An 18,329-nucleotide genomic window follows, 5' to 3' on the forward strand; every position below is an offset into this window, starting at 1 on the left:
CCCTCCCCACCCGGTGTCCCCACCGCTCGCCCTGCGGTGACCGAACCCCCCAGAGTCCAAATAAACCTTTATTTCTCCCTGCTGGTGTAAGGAGCAGGTATAAATGCCCCAGATGAGCAGGAGCCGTCCTCCATCGCCAGGACCACACGCCGGGCACACGCGGCCAGCCCCTCTGCTGGACACCCCCCAGAAATGCCCCACGATGTGCTCAAGAAGGGGAAAGGGGGGGGCACATGGGTGCCTCAATCCTGCGCCAGGGGACCGGGGCTGGGGAGGGGATGCTGGGCAGAACTCAGGGGGCTCACGTGGGAGGAAGGCTGCACCCCGCGCACCCCGTGTCCCTGGCACCACGTGCCCCGTCTGATGCTCACGAGCATCGCAGTTCTGCTTTTATTTTCCCTATGACTCGCTCCCCTCGGCGCTGAGCCCAGCGGCGGCGGGTGTGCTGCCCACACGCAGACACACGTCATTGTCCCCTGTCCCCCCAAGGGGGTGGCACCACGCCGGCTGCTGGTCCCCACCTGTCCCTGCTCCCAGCCTGGCCCTGGGGTGAGGCCGGGAGGAGGAGGAGGGTGCCGGCTCTGCAGTCCCCTCCCCGTCACCGCTGCCACCAGATGTGACTTGACCCCCAGGTCGGTGCCACCCCGGGTCATGTCACTGGCTGGCCCGGCCCCGTCGCTGGTGGCTGGCCCTCATTCTTCCTGAGGATGATGCTGCTGAGCTCCTGGATGAGCTTCTCGTTGATGGACGAGGAGAGCTGCATGCTCCTCTTCCTGGGGACGCCCACAGAGGTCTCGGAGCTGGGGCTGCTCCCTGGCGTGGCCACCGGCTCCTGGTCCCCAGCCGGTGCCGCAGAGGGCTCCACGTTCCTCTCCAGAGAGGCCGTGTGGGTGGCTCTGGGCCCGCAGGACGGGGCCGCGTCACACTCCAGGTTCAGGCCCCACTCGAGGGACAGCGCTTTGGTGACGGGTAGGCCCGGCAGCCTCTGCGCGGGGCTGGCGGGCAGCGAGGAGCGTAATGCCGGGGCCGGGGGGTGCTCGGGGCCCGGGGTCGGCTTCTTGGACCTGTCCACGGGGGGCACAGCCGAGGGGTCCGCCAGCAGCCCCCGCTCCAGCTCCAGCGCCACCAGCTCAGGGAAGTTGCCCACTTCCTCGTAGACGGGCTCGGCGTCCGCCTCGTTCTCCTGCTGCTCCTCCTCCAGGGAGTCCTGGTGCACCTTCATGGGCTGGGGGGGACGGGGACCGGGGTGAGGGGCAGTGCCCGTGTGCCCGTACAAAGGTGCTGCCCGGGGAGTTTTGCACCCCTGCCGTGGGGCTGATGCTCCAGGCAGAGCCCCTGTGGGGCACCAACCCTGCTTTAGGTCTCTGGACAAGTCTCTGCTGCCCTTTTGGCCAGTGCAGGCTGGGCACTTTGGGCTCCAGTGGGACCAGATCAGTGTCACCAAGTGGTGGCATTGTCCCAGAGTCCCTGGCAGCGGTGGTGCAGCGGGGAAAGGCCACGGGTGCCCACACACAAAGCCAGGTGAGGCAAGACAACATCTGGCCAGGCAAAAATAACCTGATGGAGAGCAGCACCCAACCCTACTTCCTTGCATTTCATACGTCCAGCCCCTCTGGGGAGGTGCTAGGAGCTGGGCTGGACATCCCCACTCCTGGCTGCTCACACCAGGACCACGCAGGGACCCCAGCCCTGGGGTGGGACACACAGGACGGTGGGCACAGCATGGGCAGGGCGGTGCGGGCACATCCCCAGGGGGCAGCAGGATGCTGTGGGCGAGCCCTTGCCCCCGGAGCCGGGATGCACAACGCAAAGCACGAACACGTCCCACGCATGCGGGTACTTACAAAAAACATGGACAAAGTCCTTCGTGTGTGCAGGCGGAGCTGGAAACAGAGGAGACAGGCAGAGATAAGCACCCGATAGAGCGGAGCGGGGTTGGGGGTGCGGGGAGACCTGCCTGGGCAGGGGGGGCACGGAGGGGCAGCGGACACGAGTGCAGCACGCAGCACGCAGACACGCCGGGCACGGGGACACACGCCCAAAGCACCCGCTTGGCTCCTGGGTGGGCGCACGGACACGGATGGGCGCAGGAGCACCCACGGGCAGGGTCAGTGCCGAGGTCTTACCAGGGTCTGGTTGGCAGAGAGCATGGTGGCGTCGGTGCTGTCCCCGTGCAGGGGCACCAGGGGCATGGTGCCGAATTTCTGCTTGGCGAGGTCGGAGGAGGAGCGCCGGCGCATGATGACGGGGCGCAGGTCGTCGTGCTGCGTGCCAGGAGGGGGGTCACACCAGGCTGCGTGGCTGGCCCCCTCCCCTCTCCTCTACTCCCCTCCCCACCCAGCCCTGCCTGCACCCACCTGAGCCTTAAGGATGCTGGTGGTCCAGTCCCACAGCTCAGCCTGCCCCGAGCACACCAGGTACCTGCAGAGGAGACAGCTGAGGAGCTGCCAGGCAGCAGGGACAGTGGGGCCCAGGACCTCCTGTCACCTTGCCTGTGAGCCAGGGGCTGCCAGCACAACTCCCCTTGGTGGGGCACCCCCCAAAACTCCCTGCACGTCCAAACAACTGCTTTGGTCCAAGGCAACCCAGCCCCCCCGAGGCAGCTCAGCTCAGAACCCAGCAGCAGCCTGGCTTTGGCTGCATGGGGACACAGCCGGTGGGACAAAGGCTGGTGGGTGGCACAGCCTCATGGGCGTCACAGACTCACAGGTGGCGCAGCCTCACGGGTGGCACAGCCTCACGGGTGATACACGCACCCGGGCAGGTCTCACCAAAGCCCAATGCTTGGAGATGCATCTCCCAGGGGTGCTGGCGAGGAAGGGGAGGTGGATTCTCCCCCATGCCTGGTCCCCAGCTCGTGCCAGGGAGCATGGGGACGCCCCACTTTGTCCCTTGAGTGCCACAGCCAGGCACCAGCTCTGCCCTGCCCTCAGGACCCTGCAGGATGGAACCTGGCCATCCCAGCCCCATTAAACACAGGGACCCCCAGCCCCAGGACAGCTGGTGCAGATACTCACAGCTGCTGCTTGTCCAGGCTCAGTGTGAAGCCCCACCTGGAGAAGGGAAGAGGCAGGCAGTGGGGCAGCATCACCCAACACAGCAGGGCACAGGGGTCAGGTTGTCCCACAGCCTGCTATTGGCACAGCTTTTGGGGGGGTGCATGCCCCAGGGCCACATCCAGGAAGCTGCCACTTACTGCGCTGGTGGCTTCAGCTTCTTCTTAATGCCCATGTAAACCTTGGCTGCGTCCAGCGGCCACTCACGCTCCGGCTTGGCACTCTGGGGACAGAGAGCCCAGCTGACCTGTGAGGCCACCACCGTGCCATCGTGGTCCCTGGGGTCCCCCTCTCTGACCCCTCCATACCCTCTTCTCCTTGAGCAGCAGCAGCTGCCGGTCCCGGATGACGAAGTAGCGCTCCTGGAACTTGCTCCCCAGCAGCTTGGGGGGCTCCTCGCGGCATTTCAGCAGCCCACACTTGGGGGTCTCACGCTTGGCACCTGCCCGGTGGAAGAGATGGGGGTCAGGGGGCTGGGATTAATCACAGAGTGCTCCCTCTATGGGTGCTGGCTAGGGCCACCCGTGGGTGCTGGGCCCCTCTTTGGTCACCTCACCTGTGAAGAGGCAGCTGGCCTCGCTGATGGGGACCTTCCTCACCAGCAGGTACGCGGCGCTGGGCTCTGGGAGCTTGCACCACTGCAACGCCTGCTCCAGCACCTTCTCCTTGGGGTGTAGGGGCCGCTCTGGGGAGGCAGAGACACTGTCACTGCCGTATCCCTTCCCTTTTCCAGCCACCGTCCCCCTTGCTCCTGGTAGCAAACCTCCCCCCGAGCATCCCCAGCCCCGCGGTGCTCACCCAGCTCCCCATTCTCCAGGACCTCGAAGGTCAGCCAGATGTCCAGGCTGGTCGCCACGTTGCGCATCTCCAGCACGTGGTTGGTGAGCTCCTCCGCTGTCATCGTGGGGGACACCTGGGGCCGGACACACGGGGAGCTGCGGTGGGCGGTGGCAGGATGGGACCCAGGGACAGGCTGCGCCAGGAGGCCACGTCCCACCATCCCTCCTTGGCACGGCTGTCCTTTGGGACTCACCTTCAGGGTGACACAGCAGTCGGGCAGCTTCTGCTCCAGGTACACCTCGATGATGAGGTCCCCAGCCTGTGAGAGCTGTGGGAGAGGGGTGGCATTGGTGCCGTGATGGCACAGGTGCTGTGCACGTCCCCACTCCCCAGGGGCTGGGGATGGCATCTTGGGGAGCTGGAGCTTGGCTTGAGCCTCAAGGTGATGGGTGAAAGGGAGACATGGGGGAGAAGATCCTTCCCCAAATGTCTCGCCTCACCATGGGGAGGTGTGGGACAGCAGGGACCTACAGCAGGCAGCAGGGTGCGTCCCCATCCGTCCCACCAGCCCGTGGCCCTGCCGTGCTGAAGGTCAGCGCATCCCTAGTACCTGGGTGTCCTTCCAGGTGGTGATCAGACTGTTCTCCAGCTCCATCTGGGACACCTGGTCCTCGTCAATCTGCCGGAGGAAGCAAGGATGGGAAGAGAGGGGGGACACATGGGGTCAGTGTGGAGCGGGCTGAGGCCACATGGCCAGGATGGGTGATGCAGTGTGAGGGACGGGGGCCAGCGTGGGAGGACGCGCGGGGACAAGGACAGGGCCAGCACGGAGGGGGGACCTGCAGGGCTCTCACATCGAAGATGCTGACGTAGTTGTCAATGAGGTCTTCCATCACCTTCACCTCGTGCTCGCCTTTGCCATCGGTCTGGAAGAGGCTGGGTGCGAAGAGCAGCGACAGGTTCTTGGTGGTCATCTGGTTGAGGTCTGCGCATTTCTGCACCCTGGGGCAGGGAGCGCGGCGGTGACGGACAGGCCCCACTCTGGAGGGGCTGTCGGCCCCAGCCGCCCTCTTCTACCCCAAAACCAGTGTGTTTCTCCCCAGCTCTCTGGATCACCAGGACTGGGAACTTCCTGCTGGGCAGTTCCCGTTTCCAGGACTGCCAGATGCCATCCCACCGTGCTCTGAGTCAGCGGTGGGAATTTGTTTTCTTTCCCCTTTTTTGGGCACTGGGTGAAGTTGACGTCCTACAAGGGGGTGTCCCCTACTCCCAAACCTCCCCCCTACTGCAGGACAACCTTGGGAATGTCTGAGCTGTCCCAGATGTTCCCGCATTTCCCAGCACTGTCCTGGGGGCACTGGGCTCTGCCTGGCTCTCAGGGATGGAATCCAGTGTTCCCTGGGGAGGTGCCGCCCTGCAGGGACCCCATGGAGAGGTGGCACGCTGACCTGTAGAGGTGCCCGATCAGCGCGGCCAGGGTCTTGCGGTTCAGTCGAGGCAGGCGATGGATGAGCTCCTTGTACCGCTCCAGGCGCTGCGGCTTGGAGGAGATCTCTGGAGGGAGGAGAACAAGCCATGGACCATCACTGGGGCTGGTGGGCCCAGAGCCGGCCTGGCACTGGGACCCCGTCCCAAAGGACACTGCACGCCCAGCACGGGAGCAGGGACGTACTCGCAGCCTCCTTCCACTGTGGGTGCAGCTCCAGGGTGAAGACGGGGTCCTCCAGTTCACGGAAGAACCTCTTCAGCACGTCAGTGACGTCCTCGATGAAGTTGTCGCTGATGCGCAGTTTGACGTTGCGGGCGTCCCGCCGGAACTCCTCCATCAGTACCTTGATGCGGGACTTGGCTCCGTTCTTGCGGTAAATCCCCTCGTGGCGCAGCCCTGGGGAAGGGACATAGCGTCACGGGGCCTGATCCTGCCCAGGATGTCCCCACCAGGGCTGGTGTCCGGAGAGCAGGGATTCTTATCCATGCCCATCGGCCACCCCACGAGTGCTGGGGTTCGTCCCGTGCTCACCGTACTGCGTGATGAAGGCGATGCAGCTGTCCACGATGATGGGGATGTCCCCGCGGCTCAGCTGCTGGTCCCGCAGCGCATTGCCCCGGCCCCCCGCCGCTGCCTGGATGTCAGCATACCACGCCGCCGTGTCCGCCCGCGACAAGCCCTGCAGGTAAAACGTCCTGAGAACAACAAGGGTGGAGAACTGGGAATGAAGGCTGCCGGGGAGCTGGGTTGTCCCCTCCCACCCCATGCACCAGGCTGAACCTAGGGGCACCCAACCCTGAGAGACCTGCAGCCGGGGTGACCTCTGCAAGCCCCTTGTCCATGACCATGCCACCACCTCCACAGCATCTCCGCGGTGGGCTCAGGATCATCCTCTGCCCGCACACCAGTGCCTTCACCCCAGCATCAGCCGAGCTCGCTCAGTACCCTCTCCATCCTTCCCACATCCAGCTCTCACCTCCCCATCTCCACCAGCAGCAGCATCTCCCTCTTCTCCAGCGTATCTGCGGGGGGCACCAGACCTGCGTGGGGGCAAGAAGCGGAGGGCTCAGAGTGGGGCACGGCCACCCGCTGCCACGCGCCCAGCCTGGGCACTCACTGAGCTCCTGCAGCCGCCGCAGGTTGATGCTGTCCTCGGCCCCGTCCTCCTCGGCGGGGCAGATGAAGAGGTGGGCTTTCTGCAGGATGAAGAAGGCTTGCTGCCAGCGCTCGGGGTTGAGCATGCACTTGTAGCGCAGTTGGCCCGCTCGCTGGAATTCGTAGCCCAGCAGGCAGTGACAGCTCACAGGAGTGAACCACTGTGGGATGGAACAAGAGATGAGATGGGCAAATGCAGGGCTCAGGATGGGGACAGGTCCCCCCTGAGCATGGTGCCCAGCTCACCTTGCCAATGGTGCTTGCCCATGCCTGCAGTGTCTCGGGACTGTCGGCCCCCAGGTGCTGCACTTTTTCCCCAGTGAGGAAGAGCTCGAGGGTGAAGCGAAACCTGCGGAGGATGAGCCCCCATCAGGGCTGCTCCCACCCTGCACCCAGAGATGCTTGGGATGTGCCCAGCCACCAAGCAGGGAGTGGTGCCCGTCCCTGCCCTCTGCATGCCCATGGGCTCTCCAGGCTTGCAGGTCCCCCCTTGCCGAGGAGGGGGCACCCTGGGGATACCTCTCAGTAGCGCCAGGGTTTGTGGGTGCCTGGGCTCTGCTCACGCCCAGGGAGAGGAGCTCCCCACTCTCGATGTGGCCCAGGGGCTCGGTGCATTTCTCCGTCTCGAAGAAGAGCAGAGATTTCTCCAGTGAGCACCAGACGCGCTGGAAGTCTGTGGGATGGCGGAGTTAGTGTTGGTGGGGCGGGCGCCCCACACTTTCCCACGCACCCCACACTTCCCCACGTGCCCCATGCTTTCCCATGCACCCCACACTTACCCTCTCTGTTCTTCTTGGTGCCCGGGAGCCGGGGGGGAGCTGTGGCCCGGTGCAGGTACCCGCTGTGTCTCACCGGCTGTGTGATTTCGTTGTAGACGCCCTCCGGACCTGGTTCCCCTGTGAGGAACAGCACTGAGAGGAGGCACCCACCAAAATGTGGGTACCAGGGGCAGGGAGACCCCCACTCATGTAGGTGTAGGCAAAGGGATGCTCCAGGCATGGGGGTTCCCCAAAAAGGGGCTCCAAATGTAGCCACCACCCTGCCCCACCCCAAAGGAGGGGTCCGGTGGGGCATGCCCATATGCCCTGGCTGTCCCCAGCCCTGGTGCACCGGGACAGCAGCAAGGAGGAAGCCCCCCCATCACAGCCTGAAGGGGCTTGAGTTACCTGAATGATTCCTGTGCCTTTTGCTCTCCAGATCCCACCATAGGTCAGACCCTGGGGCCATCTCGTAGGCTGCAGGGTCAGCAGCCAGCCCAGCCTCTGAAGAGGAGAAGAACTGCAGGACGGTCTTGAGCAAGCCTGGTGCTGCCACCGCAGCACACAGCGCCTGGAACGAGACAGGCACCCATAGGGACCACGTCCTGGCTGATGGAGAGCCACATCCCACTGCTGGGGTGCTCAAAGCAGGGCACAATGACCCACACAACCATGGGGCAGCCCAGTGTGGGAACGCAGGCATGTCAGCCAAGCAGAAGGTGTTGGCATCTCAGATGTGGATATCCGGGGTCATTCCCAGCCCCCAGCACTTTGCACGCACCCCGTGGTGGCCCCTACCTGGAGCACTTCCTCCTGGGTGGCGTAATGGGGATGGGGCAGGCGGTACCGCCCGTCCCGGTACTTGCGGGCGATGAAGTCCCGTCTCTGCTCAGCGCTGGCGTCTGGGTGGAGAGCCTCGGCGGTGGGGAGGCGGGCAGCCCAAAATCGGTTGGCTCGGTCATTGCCCAGCACGATGAAGAGCTGCGGGAGAGTCCCACAGTGAGGGCGAGCAGCAGGTAGAAGGGGATGCCCAGTATCCCTGCAACCCAGCAGAGCCCATGGGGCTGCTGCCCTGCCCCAGGGAGCCCTGAGTGCCTCTACCTGCACGATTTCATTGGACCAGACGCTGGTGTCGAGCTTCAGGCTTTGCACCTTGGAGATGTTGGAGCCCAGGCTGCGGTGCTGTCCTGTGGGGGGGGGGAGCAGGCGGGTGAGCATCCCCTGGCCCTGCCAGGGGAACTGTGCCAGGTGGTACCCGCACCCTGCCCGCCCCCAGGGCGATGTACTGGCCTGCGCACTGCTTGCAGATGACCACGCAGAGGTTGATGGATGCCCAGTCGGGGTTCTGAGCCTGGCAGTCTGCGCAGTACTTGTTGGCTTTGTTGGACCAGATCTTTTCTGCCACCTCGTAGTCATAGAGCATCTCGGCTATGGCCTCCTGCAGGGCCTCCATCCACTCCCGCTTATCCCGCTCCGATTCTGCCACAAAGCTGTGGGCAAAAGTGGCCAGTCCTCACAGAGATCCTGGCTCCCGCAACCAGCTGCTCCCCATCCCCATCCCTGTCCCCATCCCCGTCCCCATCCCCGTCCCCATTCCCATCCCCATCCCTGTGCCCGTCCCCATCCCCATCCCTATCCCCGTCCCTGTCCCTGTCCCCATCCCCATCCCATTCCTATCCCTATCTTCATCCCATCCCCATCCCATCCCTATTCCTATTCCCATCCCCATCCCTGTCCCTATCCCTGTCCCTATTCCTATTCCCGTCCCTGTCCCTGTCCTTGTCCCTGTCCCCATCCCTCCTGCCACCGGTACCTGAATATCTTGGAGGGGGTGATGAGCTCGAAGCTGCGGTTCTTGGCCTCGCGGATGGTGGAGCCACGCATCTCTATCACGCAGATGCCGATGCCCATCTTGAAGAACTGCAGATGAGAGCGATGCCGGTGCTGGCTCTGCCCACGGCTGCAGTGCATGCACCCAGCACCTCCAGCCTTGTGTCCCTGCACTGCCTGGCCCACCTAGAGCTGGCACTCACACCTTCCAACCCATCCTGCCTGGTGTGGCTTAAGCACCCTGCAGATAGGTTACATCTTAAAAGGCAACACTGAGCCAGGCATATGAGCTCATATGGCAAATATCAGCCTGAGCAAAAACCACTTGGGGTGGCTTAGCGTGCACCAGGCAAACTGGAAATGAGGTGACCAGGGAGAAAAAAAGCAAACAGGGTGCTGAGAAACTTCAGCAGACAGGAGGTGGGATTTCCGTGGGGTTTGCTGCGGGTGCCGGGGCAGTGCCACCAACCTGCTCGCTCTTGTACAGCCACATCTCTGGCAGGCTGAGGGCTGCGAACACCTTGGACTTCTGGCCCTTCAGCTCCAGGGTCCCCGACTTCTGGCAGTGCGCTGTGTTGGGGGGCCGTGGCCGGGAGCCCCCCAGGCGCTGGTCAGCCACCTTCTTCTGCAGCGTGGAGCACCACTCGTTCCTCTGGGCTGCGCGGGGAGGGTAGAGCTAAGGGGGCAGCCCCGAGCCATTCCCTCTGCCCTGCTATGGGGCAGAGCATGGTGGGGAGGGGTGTCCCCTGCTCGGAGTGGCCGCTGTGGGGACAGGGCTGCCCAGGGGAATCTGTGGGTCAGAGGCAGGGATGGGTCCCTGGGGACCGATGACCCCCAGCCCAGGTTTTGGCTTACCCTCGTTCTCGGCACGGAAGACAAAGATCCGGTGGCTGGTGACCACCTGGAACTTGTTGTCCTTGCTGGCGCGAACCATCTCGATGACGGACAGCGGGATCACACCCTTGGGGTAGGGCTCCTGAAAGCAGCCCCGGGGGAGTCACCCCACTGTGCCCTGGGACCCCCGCACCTGCCTCACTGGGCACACCGGTACCAAACCCTGGTAGTAGGCAGGAAAGGGCTGGCTGCAAGCCCCCCATGATAGCAGCTGCTCTGGGGCCACGCGTGGGCCCTCTCCACTCGGTGCCACTGACACAGGGCCAGGCAGGTCCCCTGGGCGCGGAGACACGGCAGCTCGACCCTGGTGATTCTGGAGCTGTGCCGGCTCCTTGCAGAAGATGGACAAGGGGCTGATGTGCCACAGGATCACAGAGGCTGGCAGGGACCTCTGGGTCCATTTGGTCCAACCCCTGCACAAGCAGGACCACCTGGAGCAGATTGCCCAGGACCACGCACAGGTGGCTTTTGAAGATATTCGAGGATGTGGACTGGAGACTCCAAGGATGGAGACTTCACAACCTCTCTGGGCAACCTGTGCCAGCTCTGAGTCACCCGCACAGCACAGAAATCCTGGTGTTCAGAGGAAACCTCCTGTGGTTTATTTTGTGCCCATTCCCTCTTCTCCCGGCACTGGGCACCACTGAGAAGAACCTGGCTCCATCCCCTTTCCTCCCTCCCTTCAGGTATTCCTGTGCATTGATGAGATCCCCCTGAGCCTTCTCCAGGCTGAAACTCCCAGCCCTCAGCCTCTCCTAATTAGGCAGCACAGTGCAGCCCCTTCCTGCCCGCATCCTGCCCCCTCTCACCTTCTCACTGCTGAAGTACATCAGGTTCTTCCCATCGAAGCGGACGTAGCGCCTCTGGAAGACATAGTTCCTTTTGGGATGGCAGAAAAACGGGCTGTTAGGAGAAGGGTGGTCCCCTGAGGGCCCCACATGGACCCCAGAGATGCTGCACAAGGACCCTCGCAGCACACCGATGGGACCCAGGACCCAAGCAGCTCCGGATGGCTCTGAGACCCCCGTGCCCACCTCAGCAGCCTTGCCCAAGGGGGCTTCACCATGGGGACCCGTCACCACCCCATGGTGGTCACGTACCCTTGTGGGGACAGCTTGTCCAGCCAACCGCTGAGCATGGTGGGCCGGGGCTCGGAGAGCGAGGTGTAGCTCGCATAGGGGGAGATGGTCAGGTCGTCCAGCACCTCGTCAGGGTAGAGATGGGGAGGCAGGCTGAACGGGGTGCCCTCAGCCCGCGGAGCCTCCACGGTGGAGTACCCTTCCGTGTCGTTCTGGGCGATGCGTTCGATAAGCCTGGTGCGCGTCTCCTCATCCTCACTCCTCCCCTCGCTGCTGCACTCGCTGCTCGTCCTGCGAGGAACGGGGCCATGGGACCATCACGAGATGTTCCCCACCAAACCTGGACTCATTCTGGGCTCCTTGGGACACCCAGCCCCTTGGGTTTCTGCATCTCCACGAGTGGGGCGGGATGAGGGCTTGGTGCTCACCAGCCCCATGGCCACCAGCAGCCCTCCCTGCCTGACGGCGAGGCTGGAGACAGTTGGTAAAAGGGTTTTCTGCACCTTGGGTAAGAGCTGCCCCCATCCTGGCTCCCAGACTGGCCTCTCCCTGTGCCCTACTGGTGTTCGTGGCCCCGGGGTGTCCCCCCATGCCCAGCTGCAGGGCCTGGGAAAGATGGGCAGGGGGAGCTCTGGCGTCAGCCTCGTTTTCTCGGGGAGCCCCAGTGAGATGAGGCCTGGCGAGACCATCCAGCCGTAACAATAAAAGGAAATCATAAAAATAAACCACTGCGCCTGCCCCTTCCCTCAGAAAGCCACGTTTCTTTCCCTGAAAAGGAAGTGGACTGGAAAATGTCTGATGGTCACAGGGGAGCTGCCCAGGCACGACGGCGACGGGCAGGAGGCAGCAGCACCGGCACCGAGCTCCCGGACAAGGAGTGGGCTGCAGGAAAGGCGGCGGGGAAGGACCAAGCCATAGCAAGGCTTCTGCCCAAGCAGCGCCCGAGGAGGCTGAGGGGCTCCATCTCTTCATGGAGGGAGGCTTCGGAGGTCACCAGGGGCATGAGGAGGGCAGAGAGGCATCTCCCGGCCACTTCCGCTCCGATCCCAGGAGCTGGGGGCCACCAGACAGTGCCAACAGGAGTGGGGTCCAGAACTACACAGAAAGAGGCTGGCTGTGGGAGTCCCCATGCACGAAATGTTGTAAATGGAGAAATTTGTGGAGAAATCCACTGGGGGCTACTGCACGTGAGAAACCCCTCCAGCTTACAAGTCCATGGGCTAGAAATGCTTTTGGAGGAGGAGAATTATCCCATACACTCCCCCGATCATAAATTCTCCAAAGACCTGCTTTTCAGCACCTCATCATGGGAGCCAAGGTGTTGCATGGGCCCGTGCTTTGACCTGGGACCTTCGTGTGTCCTTGTGAGGCCATCAGACATCAGATCTCCCTGAACCACAGGCTCGAAGTGAGACTTGAAGTTGGCCTGCGAAGATGTTGGGCTGAAACCATGCAAAATGGTTTGCCTTTGTCTATGCAAGGTCCGCCACTGCTGCGGTGAATTGGGGCCAGGGGAGGAAAGGCCCCGGCTGCGTGCCTCCTGGGGGAGGCTGGGGCTGGAGCACCGGGGACAGCAGGGAAGGGACAGCCCCAGGCTTCACCAAAGGGAACGCTGAGCAGAAAGCCAGCAGACCATGGTCTGGGAGAGGGTCCTGACCCGGCGTCCTGCGTCGGGGCTGAGGAGGTGGCAGGGGATGAATGATGGCCTGTCTGGCTCCAGTGTCTGCACAAAATTTGGGAAATGGACATGAGGGGCTAGGAGGCTTGGAGCTCAGCCACAATTGCTATTTAATTATCATAACAGAGCTTTGGCCAGGTGATTTGCCTGGCTGGAGTCCCAGCCTGGTGTCCAGCTTCTTTGGCAGGGACTGGCCAGGGAGCTGGGGGACCACGTGCTCTGGAGGTGGAGGCCAGCCTGAGGCTGCCCTGCCAGAGGGCTCAGGGTGAGAGAGAAAGGGCAAAAGTCCATGGCCAAGCCTTCCTGGGACAAGCAAAGCCCATGGCCTGGCAGGAGCACCCCAAGGACCTGGATGGAGCAGAGCAGGACCCCAGCCACCTCCCAGCGCTGCTCCTGAGGAGATGGGTGGTGGAGGAAGCCTCCACGCAGCGAGGCTGCAAAGGCCAAGTCATTTCCAGCTGGTGCTGGGCAGTGAAAACAACGAACCCCAGAGCCAAGCAATTCCCTGGGGCAAGGAAAGTGGAAGGCCCTTTATCAGAGGTATTTCCAGGTCTGCTGAGCCTGGAGGGTGACACCTGAGTTGCACCAAGTTAGAGCAGTCTCAGCCTGCTGCTGCTCATGTGGGACAGCTAGAGGAGGACGGAGGATCGGGGATGGAGGAGGGACATCGGGACCGAGGAGCTGCTGATGGGGCTGCTTGCTGCAGCTGGGGGCCCTGGGCCAGGCGTCCAGCCTGCTGGAGGACACCTGGGGCCAGCAGGGAGGTACGCAATGAGCTGCCAGGGTCACGCCGTGCCCGGGGTTTCTTTTCCTGGGGGGGTCAGAACAGGCATCTGGAAAGGAAAGCTCTGGGGCACCTGGCTGGCGGGGCCCAGGAGCACAGCCCAAAAGGTCTTTGAAGGTTTTGTGTCTCTTGCTCAACCCGCTGCAGCCCCACCAGAAGTGAAAACCTGTGAATGCTGCCTCTGACGCCCTGCAGGCGGCCGCATCCTGCCTCTGACCAGCAGGACCACGCTTGCAGGAGGCGTGGGCAGGGCAGTGGGTGCCTGGTACTGCCCCCGGGGTGCTGGGGGTCCTGGCCCCTGTGAGCCCCCAGCGGAGACCATGACCGGCGCCCAGCCCTCCGCTGCAGCTCCAGAGGAGATCGGGGATTTCGGTCTTTTTTCTTCAGCCTGTTCCCAGGAATTTTCAGTTCCCCCCTGCAGCCCGCGTGCCTGCAGCACCCAGGCTGACCGCAGCCCGAGCTCAGGGCACGCCGTGTGCCCAGCCCGGGGCAGCACCAGCCCGAAGCGGGGGCAACGGGGACATGCTGGCCGCAGGAGCTAGGGGATGCAGAGCCGTGGCTCAACTCCCTCCCTCTCTGTAAGCAACACAGGAAAAGGAACCCTCCCCATCCGAAATGGGAAGAGCAGCTTTCCTTCCTCTTTCTGAGATGCTATCAGGACTCATGGAAAGTACATCTCAGAAGCGTGTTTTTAAGGTGCCCCGCGCGCCCTCGCTGTCCCTGTGCCTACCTGCGGGCTTCTCGCTCCAGCTCCAGCTCAGCCACCGCCTCGTAGCTCTGCCCCGAGGGGACGCCCATGCCCTGGGGGGAGGCAGCAGTCACATCTCTGCCCCAGACCCCCTAACCCCCTGCGAGGGTGGTCAGCCCGTGCCCCCCACCCTGCCCAGCAGCGATGCTCAGCCAGGCGCCGCAGCCCCGCCGACTGCATCCCCCTGGTGCGCGGGGGCCGGGGGGACATGGAGTGATGGCAGGGGAAGGACGCCGTCCCCGCTGTCCCCTCTCACCTTCTGCTCCCGCGCTGGGACCGCGTGCCCAAAGGTGGTTTCGCTGTAGGGGCTGATGGGCGGCTCACCGACCTCTGCGGGCAGGGACACGGGAAGGAAAGGCCATCAGTGGTGCCTGATGAAGGACAGTGACCTGCCAACCCTGGGGGGACCCCTGTGGACCCCCTCAAGCTGATCCTCCCCCAGCACACCCCATCCATCCAGCGCATGCAGCACGAAAGAAATGCCAGCCCAGCCCTGCAGGGGCTGCACCCTGTGGACACCCCCACGTTGGGGCCATCGGGGGGTCACCGCTGTGCACGGGGGGTGCGGGGCTCTCACCTGGCTTGCCGGTGGGTCTCTGCGGGACAGGGGGGAACCCCCCCGTGGGCCGGCTGGGACTGCTGGAAAACAGAAGAGGGGTTACTGTGGCTGCGGGTGGGGGCTCATGGCAGCTGGAGGGGTTCCTCCTTGTTTTTTGGTGGGCTGGGGGCTGCGTCCGCCCAGGGCTGAGCCTGGGTTTGTCCCCTGGGATGTGCAGCATCTCTGCCCTGCTGCCTGCTCCCTTCTCCCCACTGAGGCTGTATGTCCCGGAGATGCATTTCCACCCCCCATCCCGATCCCCTCTAACATCTCCCCCCTTGCTCTCAGCCAGCCCTCAGCCATACCCACACCATGCATGGGGCCCCCAGCCCTATTGCCCTGGGGGGCCAAGGAGGGACAGCAGCATCCTCCACCCCCAACCAGGATGAGCCCTCGGGGGCCCAGCTTCCCATGGGATGTGTTTCCCTCCTGATCTCTCCATGCAGAGCCTGGGGAAGGCACAGGGAGGGTGATTCTCCCAAGGGATGGGGTCCCGTGGGGTAGGGGGTCCTCGAATCTGGCTGCTCTGCTCCCTCTCCCCTCCCCAAGGGAAAGCATCTGCTTACTCAGGCTTCTCGGCCGGCTGGGTCAGCTCCTGTGGGGACAGATCGTGACCAAGATCCTGGCCCTGGGGACCATTCTCCCCTCCCGAGTCCTCCGCGGGTGCTGGTGGCGGCTTGAGCCCCTCATAGATGACATTGGACACCATCTCCAGCCTGCCCTGCCCCGTGCCCGGCAGCGAGGGGCGTCCCTCTGGTGTGCTCGCAGGGCTGGGCTCGGCCACTGCGACCCTGTGGCTGAGCCGTGGCGGGACGGATGGGACCCCCGGGAAGGGTTTCTCTGACATATCCAGGGCTTGTCCGTGATCTGGGGCTGCGGGGAGCCGTGCCTCCAGCCGGGATGTCCCCGTGCCCATGGCTGCAGCTGTCCCTGGGCTCTCCATGTCCGTGGAGCTCTCCCCCGGCACGAAGCCCTCCAGCACCACGAAGGCTGTGGGTGCCCCATTGGGGCTTTGTGCCGGTGCCGTGGCGCGTGCCGGTGGTGTGGGTGCCGAGCCTGGCTCCGACTTGGGACGATAGAAAACAGTCCTGGGCTTGGGGATGGGCTTCACCAGGGGAGGGGCTGGGTCCTTCTCTTGGGATGATGCGTGGCTGGGCATTGCGCCGCGTTGCTGCATCCCAAAAGCATCGGTGGCTGCTCCTGGCTCTGCTTTCATGGCATCCTCACCCATTGCGGGGGCTCGGGGATGGGGGCCTCCTGCCCGGGGCTGCGCCCGCAGCCGTGTCTGCTGCGCCAGGTTCAGGATCCTCTTGCGGTGCCCGGTGGCAGTGATGCCGAGCTGCTGCAGGTGATCACCGTCCAGCGCGAGGGCATCTCGGGCCACATGGATCCCATGCTGCTTGAAAACGTCCCGGTACCTCTCCAGGTGGATGGTAGCCAGCCAGTCTGCGATGTCCGAGTCAGGACCGCACGGTGAGCTCATGGCCCTGGGGTGCCTCCGGGACGGATGCTCAGCCCATCATCTGGGGAAGGAGGGCAGGAAGGGGTGAGGAGGCAGCAGGAGGGGAGGCCGGGGACTTGGCCATGCAGAGGACGCTCCTGAAGGCCCCCCCAGCCTCACCACCCTGCCCAGAACCTCTCACCTCTAGCACCCAAAGCCAGGACCGCATCCTGTTGTTTCTCAGCCCGAAGCCTCTCCTCTGCCCCTCCCCGGGGCTGCCAGCACCGAGCGGGGGGCACGGGTGAGCCGAGGCCGGGGGCCGCAGCCCAGGGCTGCTCGGGGCTCGTTGGGAGGGAATGAGGCACGTTGGAGGGGGGCTGCTGCCGGCGATAGGGGGGTAGCAGCTGGGCCCCTCCCAGGGGACGAGCTCCGGTGCCGGCCAGCTCGGGGAGGGCTCTGCTGCCGGAAGGGCCAGACCATAATCTCTCCGGCTGCCGGCGAGGGCATGGGAGAGGTCAGCATGACTCACGAGCAGGCTGGGGGGGATGCATCCCGCGGGGCGAGCCGCAGGGCTGGCGCCCAGCACCGTGCCCACCCACCCGGGGACCCCCATCCCCAAATTCCTCGCCGGAGGGAGCCGCGGGGTGCTGAGGGCCTTTTTCCCATGAATCACGCTGCTCCGCACGAAACCATCTGTGCTGAGTGTGCTGCCACAGGCTCTTTTTTTCCAGTTCCTCCATTTCCCGCTATTGTTCAGTGCAGGCTTCCTTCCTGCTGCCTGCGCTCTCCCACGCATCCCCTGCCCCCTCCAGCGGGGGCCGCATCCCGGCCGTCCCAGGCTCCTGCTCGCGCCGCTGCCGGCGCTTCGGCACCGCCGCCGCTGGTGGAACTGCGGGCAGGGGCTGCGTGGGGAGCACGTGGGGGGAGCACGGTGCTCCGGGAGCAGCGCACATGTGTGGGTGCGAAGGGGTGGCTGCATGACAGCCCGCGGTGACGGTGACGGGCATGCAGCAGGAGGTGGCCGGGAAGGGCACAGGGAGCGGGGCTTGGGGATGTTGCGGCTGGAAGGCTGCTTGTTGATGTAGGACCTACACGAAAGTCTGGGGTGGGGAGGGTGGAGGGTGATGTCCCCACTTCTGCCTGCCGGCTCGCTGCTAAAATGGGGCAATTTCCCCCTTTCTTGTGGCCGTATCACCCGGGGGATCTGCTGCCAGCTCTGCTTTCCTGCCCCAAGACCTCCCCTTGGGGCTCCCTGCTGGCTGCGGGGCTCTCGGGGGACAGCCCAGCTGTCACCTTGCACCCCTCTGCATCCCTGCCAGCCCACTCTGAGTGCTGGGCACGGGTCCTTCCCGCAGAGCTCCTGCCCCGAACCTGCCCGTCCCTTGCCCCCTGGGGCTCTCCCTCACCTCTGGGCTCAGCGGGGCCGGCTCCGGTGCGGTGGCAGCATGGTGGCAGGGGTGATGCCAAGGCGTCCCCGCTGGGCGCAGGGGTGGTGGCAGGGGTGATGCCAAGGCGTCCCCGCCGGGCGCAGGGGGCTCAGCCCGCGGCGATGGCAGCACCCAGCCTGCACCTCCCACTGCCGGTCCCTCCTCCGGGCCAGCCCTCTGGTCCCCAGCCCTGTCCCCACCCTCCTGGCCTGCCCCTCTCCAGGCTCTGCCCTCCTTTGGGTGCTGCCCCCCAACGCTCTGTCCCCCTTGCCCCTTCCCAGCGAGGGTCCTGCTCCCATGGCACGGCCGGGGGGAGCCAGGGTGCCCCCCTGCACCCACACACCCCTGAAGATCCTGCGTGCACCCAGCCCTATGTGCCGCAGGTGATGGGAGGTGTCACCACATCCCCCACGGCCCCACACTGGAGTGCTGGGAAGGCTGTGCAAAGCTTGGCCAAATGGGGCTAAAAAAGGCTACAATGAGGCCATTGAGGGGCTTTAGGTGGATGGGCACTGGGCGGGTGAAAAACTGGGATTCCTACAAGGGATTCTGTGGGTACAACACTGCATCCCACCGCTGTGACCAGGGGATGGTGATGGGATGGCTGCGGGG

At 64.4% G+C, this 18,329-nt stretch overlaps 1 protein-coding gene across 4 annotated transcripts; it reads right to left on the reverse strand.

Annotated features, from left to right (window-relative positions):
• Positions 1-55: 55 nt before the first annotated feature.
• Positions 56-18,175, reverse strand: ARAP3 (ArfGAP with RhoGAP domain, ankyrin repeat and PH domain 3). Of its 4 annotated transcripts, XM_080555925.1 has the most exons (35): positions 17,697-18,174; positions 16,493-16,781; positions 15,416-16,372; positions 14,829-14,890; positions 14,508-14,581; positions 14,234-14,304; positions 11,063-11,332; positions 10,772-10,841; positions 9,924-10,044; positions 9,538-9,725; positions 9,052-9,158; positions 8,529-8,728; positions 8,340-8,425; positions 8,037-8,219; positions 7,647-7,809; positions 7,260-7,376; positions 7,000-7,153; positions 6,727-6,829; positions 6,443-6,641; positions 6,302-6,365; positions 5,857-6,020; positions 5,509-5,721; positions 5,285-5,390; positions 4,691-4,838; positions 4,447-4,515; positions 4,090-4,164; positions 3,855-3,969; positions 3,613-3,741; positions 3,365-3,498; positions 3,197-3,279; positions 3,018-3,053; positions 2,358-2,421; positions 2,127-2,264; positions 1,845-1,883; positions 56-1,225 (listed from the first exon to the last, which is right to left on the reverse strand). In XM_080555925.1, the coding sequence occupies exons 3-35, from the start codon at positions 16,330-16,332 to the stop codon at positions 650-652; spliced, it is 5,238 nt and encodes a 1,745-aa protein (XP_080412051.1). In that variant the 5' UTR covers positions 16,333-16,372; positions 16,493-16,781; positions 17,697-18,174; the 3' UTR covers positions 56-649. The 4 variants fall into 4 exon arrangements, with proteins under 4 accessions (XP_080412051.1, XP_080412052.1, XP_080412050.1 ...); XM_080555926.1 differs by lacking the exon at positions 16,493-16,781 and having other exon boundaries at positions 14,829-14,887; positions 17,697-18,175; XM_080555924.1 differs by lacking the exon at positions 16,493-16,781.
• Between the last annotated feature and the right edge of the window lie 154 nt (positions 18,176-18,329).

Source organism: Anser brachyrhynchus, assembly GCF_964034855.1.
Source record: "Anser brachyrhynchus genome assembly, chromosome: 14".
Classification (NCBI taxonomy): domain Eukaryota; kingdom Metazoa; phylum Chordata; class Aves; order Anseriformes; family Anatidae; genus Anser; species Anser brachyrhynchus.